This window comes from Neolamprologus brichardi, chromosome 13 (assembly GCF_056152115.1).
Source record: "Neolamprologus brichardi isolate AB-2024 chromosome 13, ASM5615211v1, whole genome shotgun sequence".
Classification (NCBI taxonomy): domain Eukaryota; kingdom Metazoa; phylum Chordata; class Actinopteri; order Cichliformes; family Cichlidae; genus Neolamprologus; species Neolamprologus brichardi.
Window position 1 is genome coordinate 9825748 of NC_142116.1, and position 16611 is coordinate 9842358.

A 16611-nucleotide genomic window follows, 5' to 3' on the forward strand; every position below is an offset into this window, starting at 1 on the left:
AATATCTGCAGCTTTGTAAAAAAAATAATAATAATTTGTGATTTAGTCAAATTTTATTCTTGACTTATTTGTTCATGTGAAAAGAAAGAGGCAGGAGACACTCACATTTCTCTGGTGGGGTGATTGTGATGGTCTGAGCTGTGAACTCCTCATCAAAGTATCTGGTGTCTGTCTCCGACGTCACCTGAGGCTTGAACGGAGGAACGAGCTGGGACAGAGATGCGAAGAGATCACATCAGATTGTAAATAACAGCAGTGGTCGTTGTTGTTGTTCCAGACTGACAGACATAAAAATTCCAGTAACTAAAAGTCAGGGAAAAAAAGAAATAAATCCACCAAAATCCTGCTTTCACCACAGTTATTATTCATAGTTAACACCCGAGCCTCAGATCCAGAGTGCCTTGTCTTTACATCATTACTATAAAACCCTATAAATAGTAGTTAAACCAGCTGAATAATTTCAAGGAGGTCTTTTATGCTTTTTAATCACTGGACTCTACTAAACTCTGTAACAGAACAAAACAACTTTTTAAAAAAAGTCAAATGAGGAGGCTTGACACCTGTAAAGCTGCTTAAGTGATCCCACCTGACTCTCACCTGATGGTGTTATATGAGAAACACATGCACAGGATACAAAGTCACACATCTCTGTAACACTGTGCTCTTTACAGCTGCCTGTCTTAATAAGTTGAATACATTATTTTCTACAGTCCTATTACGTTTAATTAGACACGCAAACTATACCTTTTTATCGTAGACATCCTGCCAGTCAATACCAGAGAAAAAACTGTGTCTCATTATTTCTTTAGCATCATCTGGCCCTCCTCCGAGCCTAGGGCAGAGGACAGGTGAAGACAGGATTGTTAGAAGCAGAAGTGACAAAAGCAGTAAGAAATGAACAGCACAGCATGAACAGAATGTAAGAAAGATTTCTACAATTTTCTATATGGCGTCTCTTACTGCTGCTATATCGACAAATGGTGGCTAATCAGTGATCTACAGAATGAAAGGCTTTGCCCATTAAAACATCAGTAAGAATCAGCACATCTCTATATTCGTATGATTAGTGGCTGTACACTAAAAGTAGTGGGTGTTTTTTGTTTATATAGCAAAATAACTAAAGTTAGTCTCCTCTGTGTGTCTGAAGGTAGTAACTGAAAAATAACTTTACACAAAGGGCACAAATATGAATCATCTTCCCAACTTTTCCCACTTTTAATTTTAAACTTTTCTGTTAATATCTCGTATTAAGTCAGTACCGGGCCATATTGGTGATACAAAGTAAAAATTAAAATTTTGCTGACATGGTGATACGAATAAAGACATTTATATGATATCAAAATAGTATTTCTAACAGAGGTCCTGCTTCACATTAGTGAATAAATTTGATTTCATGTGAAAGTCAAAAAAAAAAAAAACACACCGTTTGTTCGGATCTTTGAAGAGCAGGCCAGACAGCAGGGACTTTGCGTCAGCTGACAGAGTGCGCGGGAACTTGATGTCCTCCATGAGGATGAGCTCAAACAGCTTCTCGTGGTCTTGGTTGTAGAAAGGCAGGCGACCGCACATCATCTCGTACGTCACAACACCCAGACCCCACCAGTCCACCGCTCGACCGTAGTCATTGTCCTCCAGGACCTGAGGAGCAAACACAAAGATACGAAATTTCTGTCTTTTAAAATGGGACCATTAGTTTTATTGGGCATCTGCTTTTTCTAGTGAACGTCTGCATTTATTTTATTGGACAATATTGACCGCTTAAGGTATCCATTGAATAAACAGATGAGCGAGGAACGGCACCAAAGGACAGTCAATATGCCATTAGGCTCCAGGGATGAATAAAACCAAAAAGTTGTCTGAGATGAACAGAAGTTGCTGCACAGTTATCAAGGACTAAGGTGTAGACGACAGCCCCCACCTCTCTCAATACACCGCCACGTACAGAGGCAAATATTATGGGATGGCAGGTCTTCAGAGGCTCCTGTTACAGTAGGAAAGTCAGCGTGTTGGCGTGGCCTACCAGATGCCCCCCCCGGTTGCTGCCAGCTCTCCCTGGCACACTAAGCTCTCCTGGCAGTGACAGACAAGAATGTCCCTGGATGGAAAAGGCAGGAACAGCCTCCAGTCCAAGTCAGGGCCACACCAACCTCCAAGCTGGGTGGCACAAGTACTGCATGGTAAACTGCTGTCTTTCATGTCTATTTGTGTGTGTTTTAAGGAAAATTGTACTGTTTAGTAAGTCACTTTTATATCTAAATCTCGCGTTTGGGCCGCCTTCCTACTCTTCATCCCTTCCTGCCTTCCTTGCACTGTCCTCTCCATCCTGTCTTATCCTGCCTTCTCCATCCTCTAATCATGCCTTCCCTCACTCGCTCTCCTCTCTTTCATCCCCTCATGTTCCGCTCTGCAAACCTCTGGAAGGGAGAAGGAGAAGAGAAGGAGGCAGAAACAAGAAGAGAGGTATTTCAGGTGCTGTTGAGGCCCTCATTAACATAATAAGCTTATTAACATGATGAGTACAAGTGTGTGCATGTGTTGCACGTGTGTGTGTGTATGTGCGTGTGACTGACAAACAGACAGGGCTGGAGAGCAGCCAGAACAGCATATGTTGTACATCTCGCCAATAATAACAACATCTCACTCACTGTTAATAATGGACCAGTCAGGGTGGACATGAGCACACGCTAACAGAGACTAAAACGTTCACAAAAGGCCTGTTTGTACTGCCACTATTTAAAATGACATGAAACAATTACACAGTGAATTTAATAATATCATAATATTTAAAAACCTATACTCCACTCTGAACTAACACCAGACATTGTGTGGCAGATGCTGGGAGGACAGGTGTCATAAATACATAACTGGCTCATATTAAACAGAAAACAGGGTCACATATCAAAACTTTTAATAAACTTTAAAAAACAACAACAAAAAAACGTTGATGCATACTAATTGCAAATTGTGCTTTGATGTTCACATAGGCCTTATTAGCAGTGTCAAAAGGTGAAAACAGTCTAAAATTAAGCCATACCACTCTAAATGTATCAGTTCAATGTTACGGATGTGATATAATCAACTGTATGAGGAAACTCAAGGAAGCAAAATCTAGTTTTATTTAGCATATTTCTGCAATTTAAATCCTAAACAGAGTTGCTGTCATTTAAAGTAACCACAGCCTGAAATGCCGTGAAGGCAGGCAGAAAATATGCAATATGCTTATTTTGAATACATTTTTACTTGGCAGTTTCTTTCCAGCTCTACAATTAGATGAGACGGCTGAATTCAAATGTCACAGTGCACCACGGAGGGAAGAAAAAAAAAGAATACGAAGAACACACCAAACAGCTGCCTGTGAGTTTCTACAGCAGTTCAATACCATGGAAAGCTGGTCATTAACTGACTGAGCTCATGCACTTGACACTAAACTGCTAATGATGCAGGCGGACTGCTTCAATGTGTGCAAGTCAACATGTACAGTACGTGGAAGTGAATAAGAGACTTATGAGTGCTATTTTATGTGTGAATGTGTGTTTGGGTGAGAATTAAGCTGGTCACCCAGTTGGCAGCTGCAGAGAAGAGCTGGGGGAATGAAACACACCGCCAGCTCCAGATATATTACTGACTGGTACGGCTGGAGGGATAACACTGGCTTAGACTGCTGGGAGACTGCAAGACACACACACGCACACACACAGCAGATGGAATATTTATCCATCCTCATCAAATTCATAAAGTTTTGAGTGTGAGATGTTTGGTGTTGTTTCAGTTCCTGCAGCTCGAGGACACACACACACACACACACACACACAGAACAGTTTATGAAATTCAGAGCAGCTTACGAGGCTGATTTTGCATCTTTGTACAAAAAAGGTACAGAAATGCAAACTAATCAACGTGTCCAGTTAGGCATGTATATGTATGTGCTTGTCAGTGTCTGTAACAGTGTGTGTAATGGTGTGTCCGTGTGTCCTGGGACTAAAGAAAGTGGTGGCAGCTCGGTTGCAGGCAGGGAGCAGATTAATCCACACAGAGCCAGAATGATGCCCCACAGCCCGAGGCATGGAGGCACTGGAGTGTGTATGCGTGTGTGTGTGTGTTTATGGCATGTGTGGTTATGTGTATAATTTAAAAAGAGGCAGGGCAAATAAATAGGACAAGACAGGAAGAAACAAATGGGACAAATCGAGAGGAGAGGAGAGGAGAGGAGAGGAGAGGAGAGGAGAGGAGGAAAGAAGGAGGAGAGGAAGAGGAGGAGAGGATGCGAAGAAGAGAAGGAGGAGAGGAGAGTGATTTAAAGCAGAAGTGATGGAGAAGGTCCTGTCCTGTCCTGGTCCCTATAGTGGCAGCCATGTGGCAGCTAGCTGCCGATCGCAGGATGAGGGCTTTGGCAGCCTGGACAGGGCTAGATGGGACGGGATGGGCACACACAGCCTGAGGCTGTACCAGCCCAGATACCCAGCAGGAAACACAAACACACATCCACATACACAGTTCATATACTGTGAACATACTATCCCATATTGTGGGTATCAGACAGAGGCCTTCCATCTCCAAAGTGTCATCACTTGGAAATGAATTTGTGCTGTCACTGTGCTAACATTTTGAAATACGCTGACTGTGCCGCTATGTTTGTGAAACATTTACAATAGAAAAGGAGTCGCAATAATACCCAACATATACAACATACAAACAAAATAAAAACAAACACATACAAATAAATGGAAAAAGGCCCAAATCCATTCCCTTTAACACTTTCAAATTTGCCACAAAGAAATGTGTCAAACGCACAAAAAAGAAAAGGAAAAAAACACTCTCCATGTGTTTTCTCTGATCCCGTTCCATCCCTTTGCGAGGATCTTACACTGCTTATTCTTTATTAATCTTACATTAATCTTTTTTTTAATTGTTGACTTCCCTTGAAACAAACGATAACACTTCAATCTAATTCTTTATGAGTTTAGATGAAGAATTATTCAGCGTTGCGTTGCTGCAGTATCTGTTTGTGTGTTCTTCAGGCACGCAGCAGACAGAAACCCTCTTTATTCACTTCTCATCTGCCCTTTTCACTGACGGCAAACACAGGAACTGTCTGAATTTCACTCCTGTAACCCTGAAATATTTTCTCTCCCTTCTCATCTTCCTCTGTCTTCAACCCCCATCCCCCCTTTCTCTTTTTTATCCCGGCTACTTTGCATCTCTGTAACTTGGCTCCGAGCAAACTGTGTTATTTTTACACGCGGGCGGGCGAGCAGAGCTTGCGGGCGGGCGAGTGGCGGCGGCGGTGGTGTAGATTTCCAGGTTTTTTCCGAGCACCTTCCTCCAACCTCGCCCATCTGCCGCCATCTGCCTCGCTTTAGCCTGCACTTTCTACTGCAATCACACACACACAGCGCACACAGGCGCGCGCGCACACACACACATAAATACACACAGACGCACATCCTGTGAAAAATAACCAACAGCCTCCAATCAGCTTTTGGCACGCAAAGGAAGGGACTAAAAAAAAAAAAGAAGCACAAAATGCTGCGCCAAATTGTCCTCCATACTTTTTTGAGTGGGATATATACTATGCCTCTCCCCTCCTGCCTTCATCTCCACATCACCATCGCTCTGCTTCCACCACCCACAGTCGTGCAACACTCTCTGCAGTTGATCTGCTGGCCTTCGAGTGAGGCAGAGCTGATGACTGGACAGCGGATGGTTGAAAAAAATGATTACAAGATCGTAGCGCTGTGTGTTTGTGTGTGTTTTTGTGTGTGTGTGTGTGAGAGGAACCGTGCTTTGCCCTTTTCCAATTCAACCAACACCCTGCTTCGCACGCAAAAACTGCATATTTACTGTTCACCCTGATATTATGGAAATTGGTTGCCTGTGAAATTTGCAAATGAAACTGTACATACATAAATCCCACTATAAGAAGACTCCTAACACCCTCATGAGTGTTATGGGTAACGGGTCGGGAGAGAGTCTCTGGATCATCACTTTGTGATTCAAGTGTACTGAGCGCATTAGCTCCGCCTCAACCAGACACATAAATGAAACAATAAGATAATTCATGATAACGAAACACAGAATGACCTCTCTTTCATTGTGTTTCAATACTTAGAAATACATTTTGCTATTAACAATGTATTTTTGTAATGCAGTAAAGGATACTGTATGTGTGGCTCCTACAGGTTCTTCATGAACCTACCCTGCAGGCACCCATTTATCAAAGCTCAGTAATAATTCCGGTAGTTAAATTAATCAGCCAGGGCTGTTGTTAGATAAACAGAAACTGTGCAGTGGGCAACATGAGTCTCACAGTTCACAGGGGCCTTCCTGGTGGAACCCTGAGCACTGCAGAAAAGCTGCCTAATGGATAGGCCGCCTGTGGATGCCACAGATGCTTTTATGTACTACGAGGCCTAAGTCAATCTGCTCAGTTTACGGAACATAACAAACAGTCACTGAGATTTCTCTTGTTGATCAATTATATAAATCGGTTTAAAAAGTGGACGCTCCTTTGTGGATCTGGTGGTTTGAATCCTTTGCTTTTTGGCCTTTGAACACCTAACACGTTCATGATGACTGTGCTGAATCAATGTCGCATGTGGAAACAGGCTGAGCTCTATATCCTGCACCTCTAAAAATATCTTACACGTACATTGTCCTGACAGTGTATGGTTTTTACATGGTGCCCAGAACTACTATACAGTACAACTCTCAGGAATGTGCCCTGTGACATATTAGCAATTTCTTTAACTGCTTCTCATCTCTTCTTCTTCTAATCTATAAATAAAAACAGAATTTTAATGAAAAAGTTAAGCAACAAATGAATCAAATTCTCTGACACCACACATCATGTTATACTTCAAATTTCACACGTGGGGTACACGCGTGAGTGATCAATTAGTGAAGATCAAAGAAAAAAGCTTCTCCTTTCCTGTACAAGATTACAGATGTGCATGCATCCAGGTGCAAATACCAAGGATGTGTGCTTATTTACCGCATTGCAGTGCAGTGCAGGCACCTTACATTCACCCTCTGATGACAAAAAACATAAATGTATATACACACATTTAAAAAAAAAAACATTACCTCAGGTGCAAGGTACTCTGGTGTACCACAGAAGGTCTTCATGGTAGCAGCATCAGTGATGCCCTCTTTGCAGAGCCCAAAATCTGTGATTTTGATATGGCCATCTTTATCCAGCATTAAGTTTTCCAACTGAAAGGAAAGCAAAATCTCTTTGTCATTATGTGACACTTTATTAACTGGCTGAACACTTTTTGTGCACTGTTGAGTCAAACGTGTTATCACTTTGAAGAGGAAAGCAGTGAGGGACGAGTAAGCTGTATTGTATTACTCCACAGTGTGGCAGTACACACACTCAGACACACAAACACCAAGTTGAAAGGGGAAATAAACTTCAGGCATGTAGTGCAGCCACTCAACCTTTTAATTTTAATGGCTGAAGTGTTTTTCTCACTCTCTGTCTGCTTTTTCTCCTTTCTGTTTTCTTGGCTGCTGTGAGTGGGGCTGGGGCCAAGGCTGCCAGGCAGGCACTCAGACGGAGCCATCTACCTCTCTACCTCTGTGGCATCAGCACCTCTCTCCTTCCCTCTCTCCCTGCCTCCTGCAATTCTTTGCTGCTTTATGTCTGTGTGAGTTTGTCCCTGTCCGTCTCTTTAATTACTACACATCCTGAGCCACTCGTCTTCTCCTGGACGGGGAGGGACACCGAAACACAAGAGGTGGGAGGGGGGACAAAAACAAAAGAAGTTTTCCCTAAAATATCTGATCACTCTCTTCCATGCCCCCAGCCTGCTTTTCCTCCCTGTTTCTGTTTACCTTGAGGTCCCGGTACACAATCTTGGCTGAATGCAGGTAGTCGAGAGCCGAAACAATCTCTGCGCCGTAGAAGCGCGTGCGCTCCTCTGAGAACACCCGTTCTCTGGACAAATGGAAAAACAGCTGCGGGAAAAGGAGGAAGGACGAGAAGGGAAGAGCGGGTGAGAGGGAGAGAACAGAGAGAGGGCGGGGGAGAGAGAAGGGGGAGAGACAGCAGGGACGGCACAGCAATAATTACTGATTTATTGGAGGAAATTAGCACAACACAAACTGGCTGCCCGCACCATATTGAGATGATAGATAGCGGAGGGGAGGGTGAGTGGGGTGTGTGTACGCGCGCGCGTGTGTGTGTGTGAGGGGTGCATGTGTGTGGGGGGGGTCTCAGAGGACGGCGGGTGGAGGCGCTCGGCAGCTGGCGCCTCATCTAGTGGCCCCCCCCCCACACCCCCTTCTCACTACACATACACAGACACGCATACCTCTTCCACGTTACCCTCTGGGCTAGGTTGGCACGGTGCTGGCGTGGAGTTCGGCGATGGGGGCCAAATCAAGGGTTTAATCAATACACCAGTCTAGTTAAAGACAGGCCGACTGCCGCTGTCGCCAACAGCCCCCCGACTGCCTACGGTGCAGTACTCATTAGTGGCCTAACTGGCCTTGCCCCCTGAGCCTCCGTCTTCATTTGCTCCATTCTCATATCCACCGTTCTCTGTTTTTGGCACAAGGCTTATTTTCATACTTTAAAGAGTACACCCCCCTCCCCCTGTGGTTTGACCTCTTCTGTCTTCCTTTTAAATGGCTCACCTCACATTCCCTTCCTCACTTACTTTCTCCTTCGCTGTCAGTTGTCAAGTTCTCACTGTCACACAGCTACACATGTGGCACCGAACTGACATCAGCCTGCTGTGCCGCAACAGTCGAGTCGTACAAATTACCCATGAGGCCAAAGGGCACATATCTCCCCATTAATTGTTCAGGGAGGTTTGCATAATGGCCACTGGAGTGATCCTCACAGACCACCTTGCTCGAATGGTGTCTGTTTGTGTGCAAGTGTGTGCATGTGTGCGTGTGTGTGTGTATGTGTTGAAGCTGTGGTGAGAGGGGGTAACACGACAGGTGGGCCTTCATCAGTGTACTGGCAGCTGTGACTGTGGCAGGTTTGTAATGGGTTCGGTGTGTGTGTGTGTGTGGTGTGTGTGAGGCATGTGTGGTCACAATTTGTCCGTTGAGGTAAAAATTTGCTGCGTGTGTTTGTCTAAGTATGTGTGCCTTTTGTTTGTGTCTGTGCTTGTGTTCTCAGGGTAAGTGTGTGTGTGTGTGTGTGTGTGTTCTGCTCAGGCCTGGTGCTGGCTGAACTGCTTAACTAGCTGGGAGGGGAGCAGGTGACAGTTACACTAAGGGAATGAACCAAGATTGCAAAAACGGCCCGATTAAAAATCTGAGAAATGGAAAAGTGGGGGAATCCAAACTCATTTCATCTCAGACTGTCATTCTGGCTGTGTCCTCCCCATAGGTGTGTTCATAAATAGACGCACGCAGGAGAAGGAGAGTACAGAAAAGAGAGGCGAGAAGGCAAGCGAGAGGCCAGTTGGTTGGAAAATTAACCGTGTTAGAAAGCAATCCAAAAGCAAAACTTTAGCCACTTCTTCAGTGTTTGCACGTTCAACCGATCATTCCCGGCACTGCTGCTGCAGCTTTGCACATACAATTACAACATATTCTGCATTCATCTGTGAGACATTTATGAACCCAAAAAACTGTTTAGGAAATTGTCTTTGAAATAATAATAATCACAAAAACAACTAATTTACAATTTAAATCCAGTCTCTTTTAGTTTGGCTGAACACTGGCATCTGGAGAGTGATTAAATATGATTTAAAACACTTGTAACAACCCTGATATATAAAAACTGAAATGAAAATTAAGATAACAGATCCAGGAATGTATCTGTTTACATACCATAAGACAGTTACTGTGAGAAAGTAACTCGCCGACAGTTATTGTGGTGGAAATGTGGTTTAACCGGCTCTTTAAAGTAGTAACACAAAGATGAGAAACCACACACAGCACATCCATCACAAATGTGTGTGTCTCTTACCTCTCCTCCATTCACATACTCCATGACGAAACAGAGGCGGTCTTTAGTCTGGAATGAGTATTTTAGAGACTGAAACAAAACACACACACACAAACAATTTATATAACAGAAATCATTCACCGAGGCACTGAAAGCATCAGCCTTGCATTAATTTAAAAAAAAAAAAATCTCAGAATATATATGTAATGAAACATTTCAGGCCTAACTGGTTGTACAGGAGAGGTAATATGGAATGCTCCTTCTTCATTTGGCTTAAAAAACACAAACAATCTGCCTGTTTTCGTATGCACTCCCTGTACAGTGAACAGTGAAGTGGGTGAGTGAACGATTTCATACACAGCAGGAAGTCTTGCCGTTCTAGCTAGAACAGCAGGAGGAGCACAACGTGATCGGCCTAAGCTTTAAACTGTTTATGCCTCTATTTGTTTATTCAAAGCAAGTAGGTGTCTGTGTGTCTGTGTGTTCACTTTCTCTTTTAAGGGAGAAATCTGCTAAACAAAAGAACAGTTGGTTAAAGTCTCTTTGTGGCTGCAGGTGTGACGGGGCTAAAATCAGATGTGAACTGTAATTACTCTTTCGATAGTGTGTGTCTGTGTGAACATGCATATATGTGTGCAGCAGCTAATGTGTGAATGTGTACATCAAAGCTAACAGATGCAGCTGTTAAAGTACAACAATGTGGCGTCTAAATCGTAATTGGCCTCAGAAGACTCAGATATGTGGAGGATCAATAAGCTGTGTGCGTACAGATGTCAGGACACGGTCCATATGTAAAGATCTATAAATTTAAACCAGTTGTGTTTAGTGTGTACGAGGTACTTACAGTTAGAAAGGGGTGCCTGGTGTTTTTTAGTACTCTGCTCTCTGTGAGTGTGTGAGCCACTTCATCCTGTTCAGACAACATGCAATGAAAACCATTATCAGTCCACTTAAACCACTAAGAAAGAGGACAGCTGAACAGTGCTGCAGCAGTGCAATAAAACCAACCGATACTGACATCTGACACTACTCAGAATCAAAAGTACAGTAAAAGATAAAATATTCAAATTAATGGACGCAACTGAAAATACATACTTGATGTATTTTCCAGACTCACCTTGGCTATGATGACTTCTTTTTTAAGGATTTTCATGGCGTAGTATTTCCCGCTGGCCTTTTCCCGGACAAGAATCACTTTACCAAAGGTTCCCTTTCCCAGCAGCTTCAGGTAGTCGAAGTCGCTCATTGTCTATTAGAGGAAAAAAGAGAAGGCCAATATCATGAGTTCCTCAGTTGAATAATTGATGCAGTATCTACTGGCATTTAGAAATATTAAAATCCCATTGGAAGTGTAGGGCTGTGAATATTTTGAAATAAGTATATTTTTCTCCTTTAAGCAATACAATGAGGATTCTCTATAAAGCCTTTTCTCATGTAACAGAAAAACGGCAATCTTCCTCAATGTAAATGATATCTAAATTCAAGCCGCCAAAAACAACATTTATTGACTGCTACTGGGCTAAATGCCATGAAATTCATGAGTGATGTTAATGGCACCCGTGGGATGACTCCCAGTCATCTTCATGACCATGCCGAGTGCGACTGTCAGGTCAAAACAAGCCCTTTAGTCTGCGATAGACACTGAAAACAGATTTTTATTGAACCATAACATTATCACGTAAAACCTTTAAAGAGTGGGGTGTAATAAACAGCAGAGCCAGAGGAGGCAGCTAGTGGTAGATTGTTAAGTTTATTTTTTATGTATGCAGTAGAAAATGTGCCAAGTATCACCTGTGCCTTCACAGAAGATATTTAGCAGGACTGTTTTTACTCGCTGGAGTATTATAACTAGAGATGGCACGATACCACTTTTTTATGTCCGATACCGATACCGATATCATAAATTTTGATATCTGCCGATACCGATATGAATCCGATATAGTGTGTTTTTTAATCAATAAAACTGTTTTTTTAATATCTTGCTGCATTTTGTATAAGTTCATACTCAAATTTAAATAAACAACACTAAAGCTATTCTGTTATACCTGTATGTAAAAAATACAACAAAATATTTCATAGTTCAGCAATACTGATCAATCTAATAAACTTAAACCTGCTCCATCCTCCCTATTCTGGTATTTTAAAGAGTACTTAGCAGAAATATTAAGCAACCTAACTAATAGGGTTGCAAACTCCCAGCAAAAAAAATAGGGAACCACCCTCCACCTCATGATGCTTAATCGACGTAATCAACTTTAATTTGATGCAGTGTGGGAAAAAAAAGGCACAGAAATCAATTATTTTTCAAGAAATATTAAATAGATTCAAAATCTTTCTTCAACAGATTTGCAGACTGCACAAATGGTATCTTCCCAAAGGAAAAGGTACTATAGCTTACTAGGGTATATTAGACTTAACAGTTACTATATACAGTAATGGACTTCTATACATCAGATTAAAACTTTGGGTGTAAGATTCAGATAATTATTTATTAAAAGCTAGATATGTTAAATGAGAATAAAAAAGAAAAGTATGTCTTGTCTTGTGCCCCCTTTTCCCTGTTCATGCCCTATCGGCCCCCCTGGCTAAACTTTGCTAGATCCACCCCTGCACAGTTACCAGCCGTCAGCTACGTAGAAAAGGATCCTGGTGTAAAAAGTAATATTAAATAAATTCTAACAACAGCTTATCAAGCTTAAACGTGCTGCTGTTGTTCAGCTGCTGGTTTCCTCTTTCTGGTGCAAAGTGGGCGATAAACAAAGAAGAGAGACGGACTCCCGACAGAAAAGTCGATCAGCTGATCATTAAGCAGTTTTACGATTGAAGTAGCAGCAAGAAGAGGGAGGGAGAGAGAAGAGCCAGTCGCTCCATATATCGGTTGTTAAGCTTAACGTGGGAATGCTTTACAAACATTCAGAGATGAACTTACACACTTGCTTTACTTCTCTCTGCGATCACTTCCTCGGAGATGAAATGCTGGTTTGGTAGCGAGACTACAAATACACACAGCCGCTCTATCACGTGACGCATACTGCTCCAACGTGCTACGGTTATGAGCCGACTTACGCCGTGTCGCAAGTTTTGTGAGGTGCTTTTCTGATGTTTAATGGATCGGATTACATTTTTTATTTCTCTCCGATATCCGATCCAGTGATTTAGGTCAGTAACGGACCGATACCGATACGTAATATCGGATCGGTCCATCTCTAATTATAACATGAAAAAAATTATTAGCTGACATAAAACAGCACAACGGCTGGAATATTTTTTGTACCTTGGGTATAAAACACATGCACGTGCAAGTGTAGTTTTTACCTTTCTTTTGTGGTGCGTAGTGGAGATGTCCATCTCCTCCTCCACCATGTTGTCGATGTTGGAGGTGGGGCTGCACTGGATCCTTTCCTCCTCTTGTCTCTGCAGCTTGTCAGCCACCATCTGAATGGCCTCTGTCCACTCATCTCTGGAGTCAAAGCATGTAAAAAGGTAAAGTTAGCATTTGCAGCCTTACTAAGACCTTTCTTAATATACTGACTGTCCAAAAAGGCCCAGTTTACTATGCTTAAGCACACACCTGTAACTAGCACATGTATAAAAACATTAAATTGGTGTGATGCATTATACTGGTCCTAATATTAAAAAGAAATTTGAGTGCACTTATTTAACCAGGTTTTTAAAGGCGTCAAAGTGTTTTCAATTAACATAAACACCTATTTGTTCAACAGAGTGGAAACACGGTCAACTAGAGAATCAACCAAATGAGCAATGATCATAGAGCAGAACTAATGCCAGTCTGTGTGTGTGCTTGTGTGAGAGGCGAGAGGGTGAACGAGTGTGTGCAAATACACACCAGTGCATTAGAGGGAACAATGCTTTGTTGTTTGCTAACATTGTTCCTCCCCATTGACTTTCCATTAGCAGTGATGTTCAACATCTGTTCAGAGAAGGTGTGTGTGTGTGTGTGTGTGTGTGTGTGTGTGTGTGTGTGTGTGTGTGTGTGTGTGTGTGTGTGTGTGTGTGCGTGTGTGTGTGTGTGCGTGCAGCATGGATGGCCATGCATCAAGATGTTAAGGTGCATTAACTGTATTTAACAATGATGAATATAATGGTTAGGACAGAGGGTCTAGCTTCCCTCTGCCCTAATGGAGAAAAGAAGAGAAGAGAAGAGAAGAGAAGAGAAGAGAAGAGAAGAGAAGAGAAGAGAAGATTCTGTGATTTTAGCAGTATCCAAAAAATTGTAAATTAGTTTAAGTTCACACAACTTGAAAGTTTTCCTCAACAATGAAATGGTTCAAAATGACTTGTACTTTGAAGGTTTTTTTATGCCACTGATCTTCACTCAAACAGTGTTAATCCTGTGCCACATGCAGGGGTAACATGTTAGCAGAAAACACCAGAGAGCTTGAACTGAGGTGAAGTAAAAATGATACTCAAATATTCCGAAATCCCCTGAACTCGGGAGAAGCAAATCTGGATTTACGAGAATGCACTTTGAAAATACACTTACCCAGAGTAAGCTGTGAGGAGATCATAATAATGAAACCTGCTTGACTCATAAACGTTCACCTCTGTCTGCTTTGTTTTGTTTTGAGTTAGACGCCCATATGTTTCCTTGAGGGATCTGGAGAAACATTCATCTGAACCTAAACAGAGCAGTGTGTTTTTAAGATCTGAATCTCTTTCTTCTGCAAAGACTTCTTAGCATACCCTACACACTCCAAAACAAGGGCAAACTCAAGTTACACTCTATCAACAACAGTGGAGCACTCAATTTGTGGCATCCATATTGTGCGAATGTGTGTGTGCTACGTGAAAAGCAACGGGAACTCTCTCAAGGTCAGACAGCAGATAAATGCTCTCTCATTTTGAGTATTTTTTTTTTTGTGTAATGAGGGTTTTTTTTTTTTTTTTGCTAATGAGAGATAATGGGCCTGCCTACAGTCGGGCACCACGCCAACACGTGCCGCACTCTCTGGGTTGGTGCTGTGGTAGCTGGAGCTCTGCCAGCACGGGTACAGTACAACAGATACAGTAACACACAACAGCACAGACTCCCACACGCAGACTTTTTTCCAACCCACTTCAATAACGCAAAAAATCTTGCGCACACTTCTACAACAAAGCACAGGCACATCTGGAGCTCACAGTCATCTACTTCCTCTTCCTCCATCAGTATAAAGTTATTAGTTTAATGTTAACTCTCAAATGCTTATTTGATTATCTAGAGACTAAACTACTATAAAAGCAACATATAACACCAAGTTAGACAGACAGCTGCAGCCCACACACACAGACCCAAAAAAAATGAATAAATAAAAAGAAGAACACACACACACACACACAAACTCAAAGGATGCACAGAAGCATCTGTGGTCTTCTGGGCAAAGCTGTTCATTTTCTGGAGATAAACACCTCAGCTCCTCAGAAAGGAACTGAGCAGCTGGAGAATTTATGCCAACGCAACTTGAAAGGTCTCCTTTCCACTCTGTCTCTCTCACCCTCTCCTTTCTCTCTCACACCACCAAAAGCAATACAGTACAGACCTCTTCATACATCCTGTATCCCTGCCCTTGATAATTCGTTTACCCATGTACTTTCCATTTATTTTACTTCAACATGAATTGTACTCATTTGGCTATTTTTGCTTCCCTTAATGAAAAAAAAAAGCTTCGTCAAGCAGTCGTGGATGTCAATTTGACTGGTGGTAGCCACAGGTTATTGAGAAAGAGGCACGATACTCAAGCAAAATTCAAGCACCGACTTGTGGCATGAAAAACACTGCAACAACAGCTGACCCTGAAAGCAACAAACTGTCTCTTTTACCCTACTTGTCTCAGGTGGCAATCTGGGAAGAGCCTAATTTGGAAAGTGTAAATCAATTCCAAACGGAATGTAATACAAAGAATACATTACTGTGCAAAAATCAGCCTGTCATTTCTTTATATTTTGCATGCAATGATCCAAACTCTCTTGCGATTTTAAATTTCTTTTTAAGTGCTCTTGAGCAATAGTTCTCTGGGTCTCTGAAGGGCTTTCGAAGTGGTTCCTTGGCTGGTTTTTATTCATTTTTAGTCCAGTATCTCCACCTGATCATTTTCAGTTTAATGTTTTTTGTTTGTTGAAACGCTAACCTATGCATCATACAAGGATAAAAAGGCAACTCACTCAAGCGATGAACCATATAACAGACAGCTTATCAAGGAACCAATTTTAAATAACTTTTTTACAAGCGTATAATTTATCTCATTTCTTTAGTTGAATCTAAGGAAAAGACAAACATAACACAGTTTGGTAAGCAAAAAATAATATTTTTGCACTAATGAGGTGATTGAAGAAGCTATTAGCCAAAAACTTGGAATATCTCAGCATGGTGCGCAGTATCATTAAAAATATAAGGAAACTGGAGGAGTGGAGGACACAAGCAGCAGTAGCATGCCCGAAAAATATCTATAGTGGATGAACAGGGTCTTAAATCATGCGTTCCAGCAAAGACCTGACACAGAACCTGAGGGATGCACCAGGACGTTCATGATATGTGATCCATCTACTGTTAACTGAAGCGTCATCAAAATTGGGCTCAGTGCAAGCGTAGCTATCAAGAAGAAATTAAGGAAGGGAAATTAACTGGATTGAAAATCTGTGGCATTCGCATTTTTTATTCAAGTTGTTGTCAATATGTACAGAAGACAGATGTACAACAG

At 42.1% G+C, this 16611-nt stretch overlaps 1 protein-coding gene across 2 annotated transcripts in view; it reads right to left on the reverse strand.

Annotated features, from left to right (window-relative positions):
* akt3a (AKT serine/threonine kinase 3a) overlaps positions 1 to 16611 on the reverse strand; it is a 55387-nt gene that overhangs the window by 5073 nt on the left and 33703 nt on the right. For both annotated transcript variants that reach the window (XM_006783639.3, XM_006783640.3), the window contains exons 5-13: positions 13229 to 13373; positions 11031 to 11162; positions 10758 to 10823; positions 9935 to 10003; positions 7837 to 7959; positions 7084 to 7212; positions 1424 to 1638; positions 745 to 832; positions 106 to 208 (exon numbers count right to left, since the gene is read on the reverse strand). In XM_006783639.3, the coding sequence (XP_006783702.1) occupies positions 106 to 208; positions 745 to 832; positions 1424 to 1638; positions 7084 to 7212; positions 7837 to 7959; positions 9935 to 10003; positions 10758 to 10823; positions 11031 to 11162; positions 13229 to 13373 (1070 nt within the window). The remainder of the gene's footprint in view (positions 1 to 105; positions 209 to 744; positions 833 to 1423; positions 1639 to 7083; positions 7213 to 7836; positions 7960 to 9934; positions 10004 to 10757; positions 10824 to 11030; positions 11163 to 13228; positions 13374 to 16611) is intronic.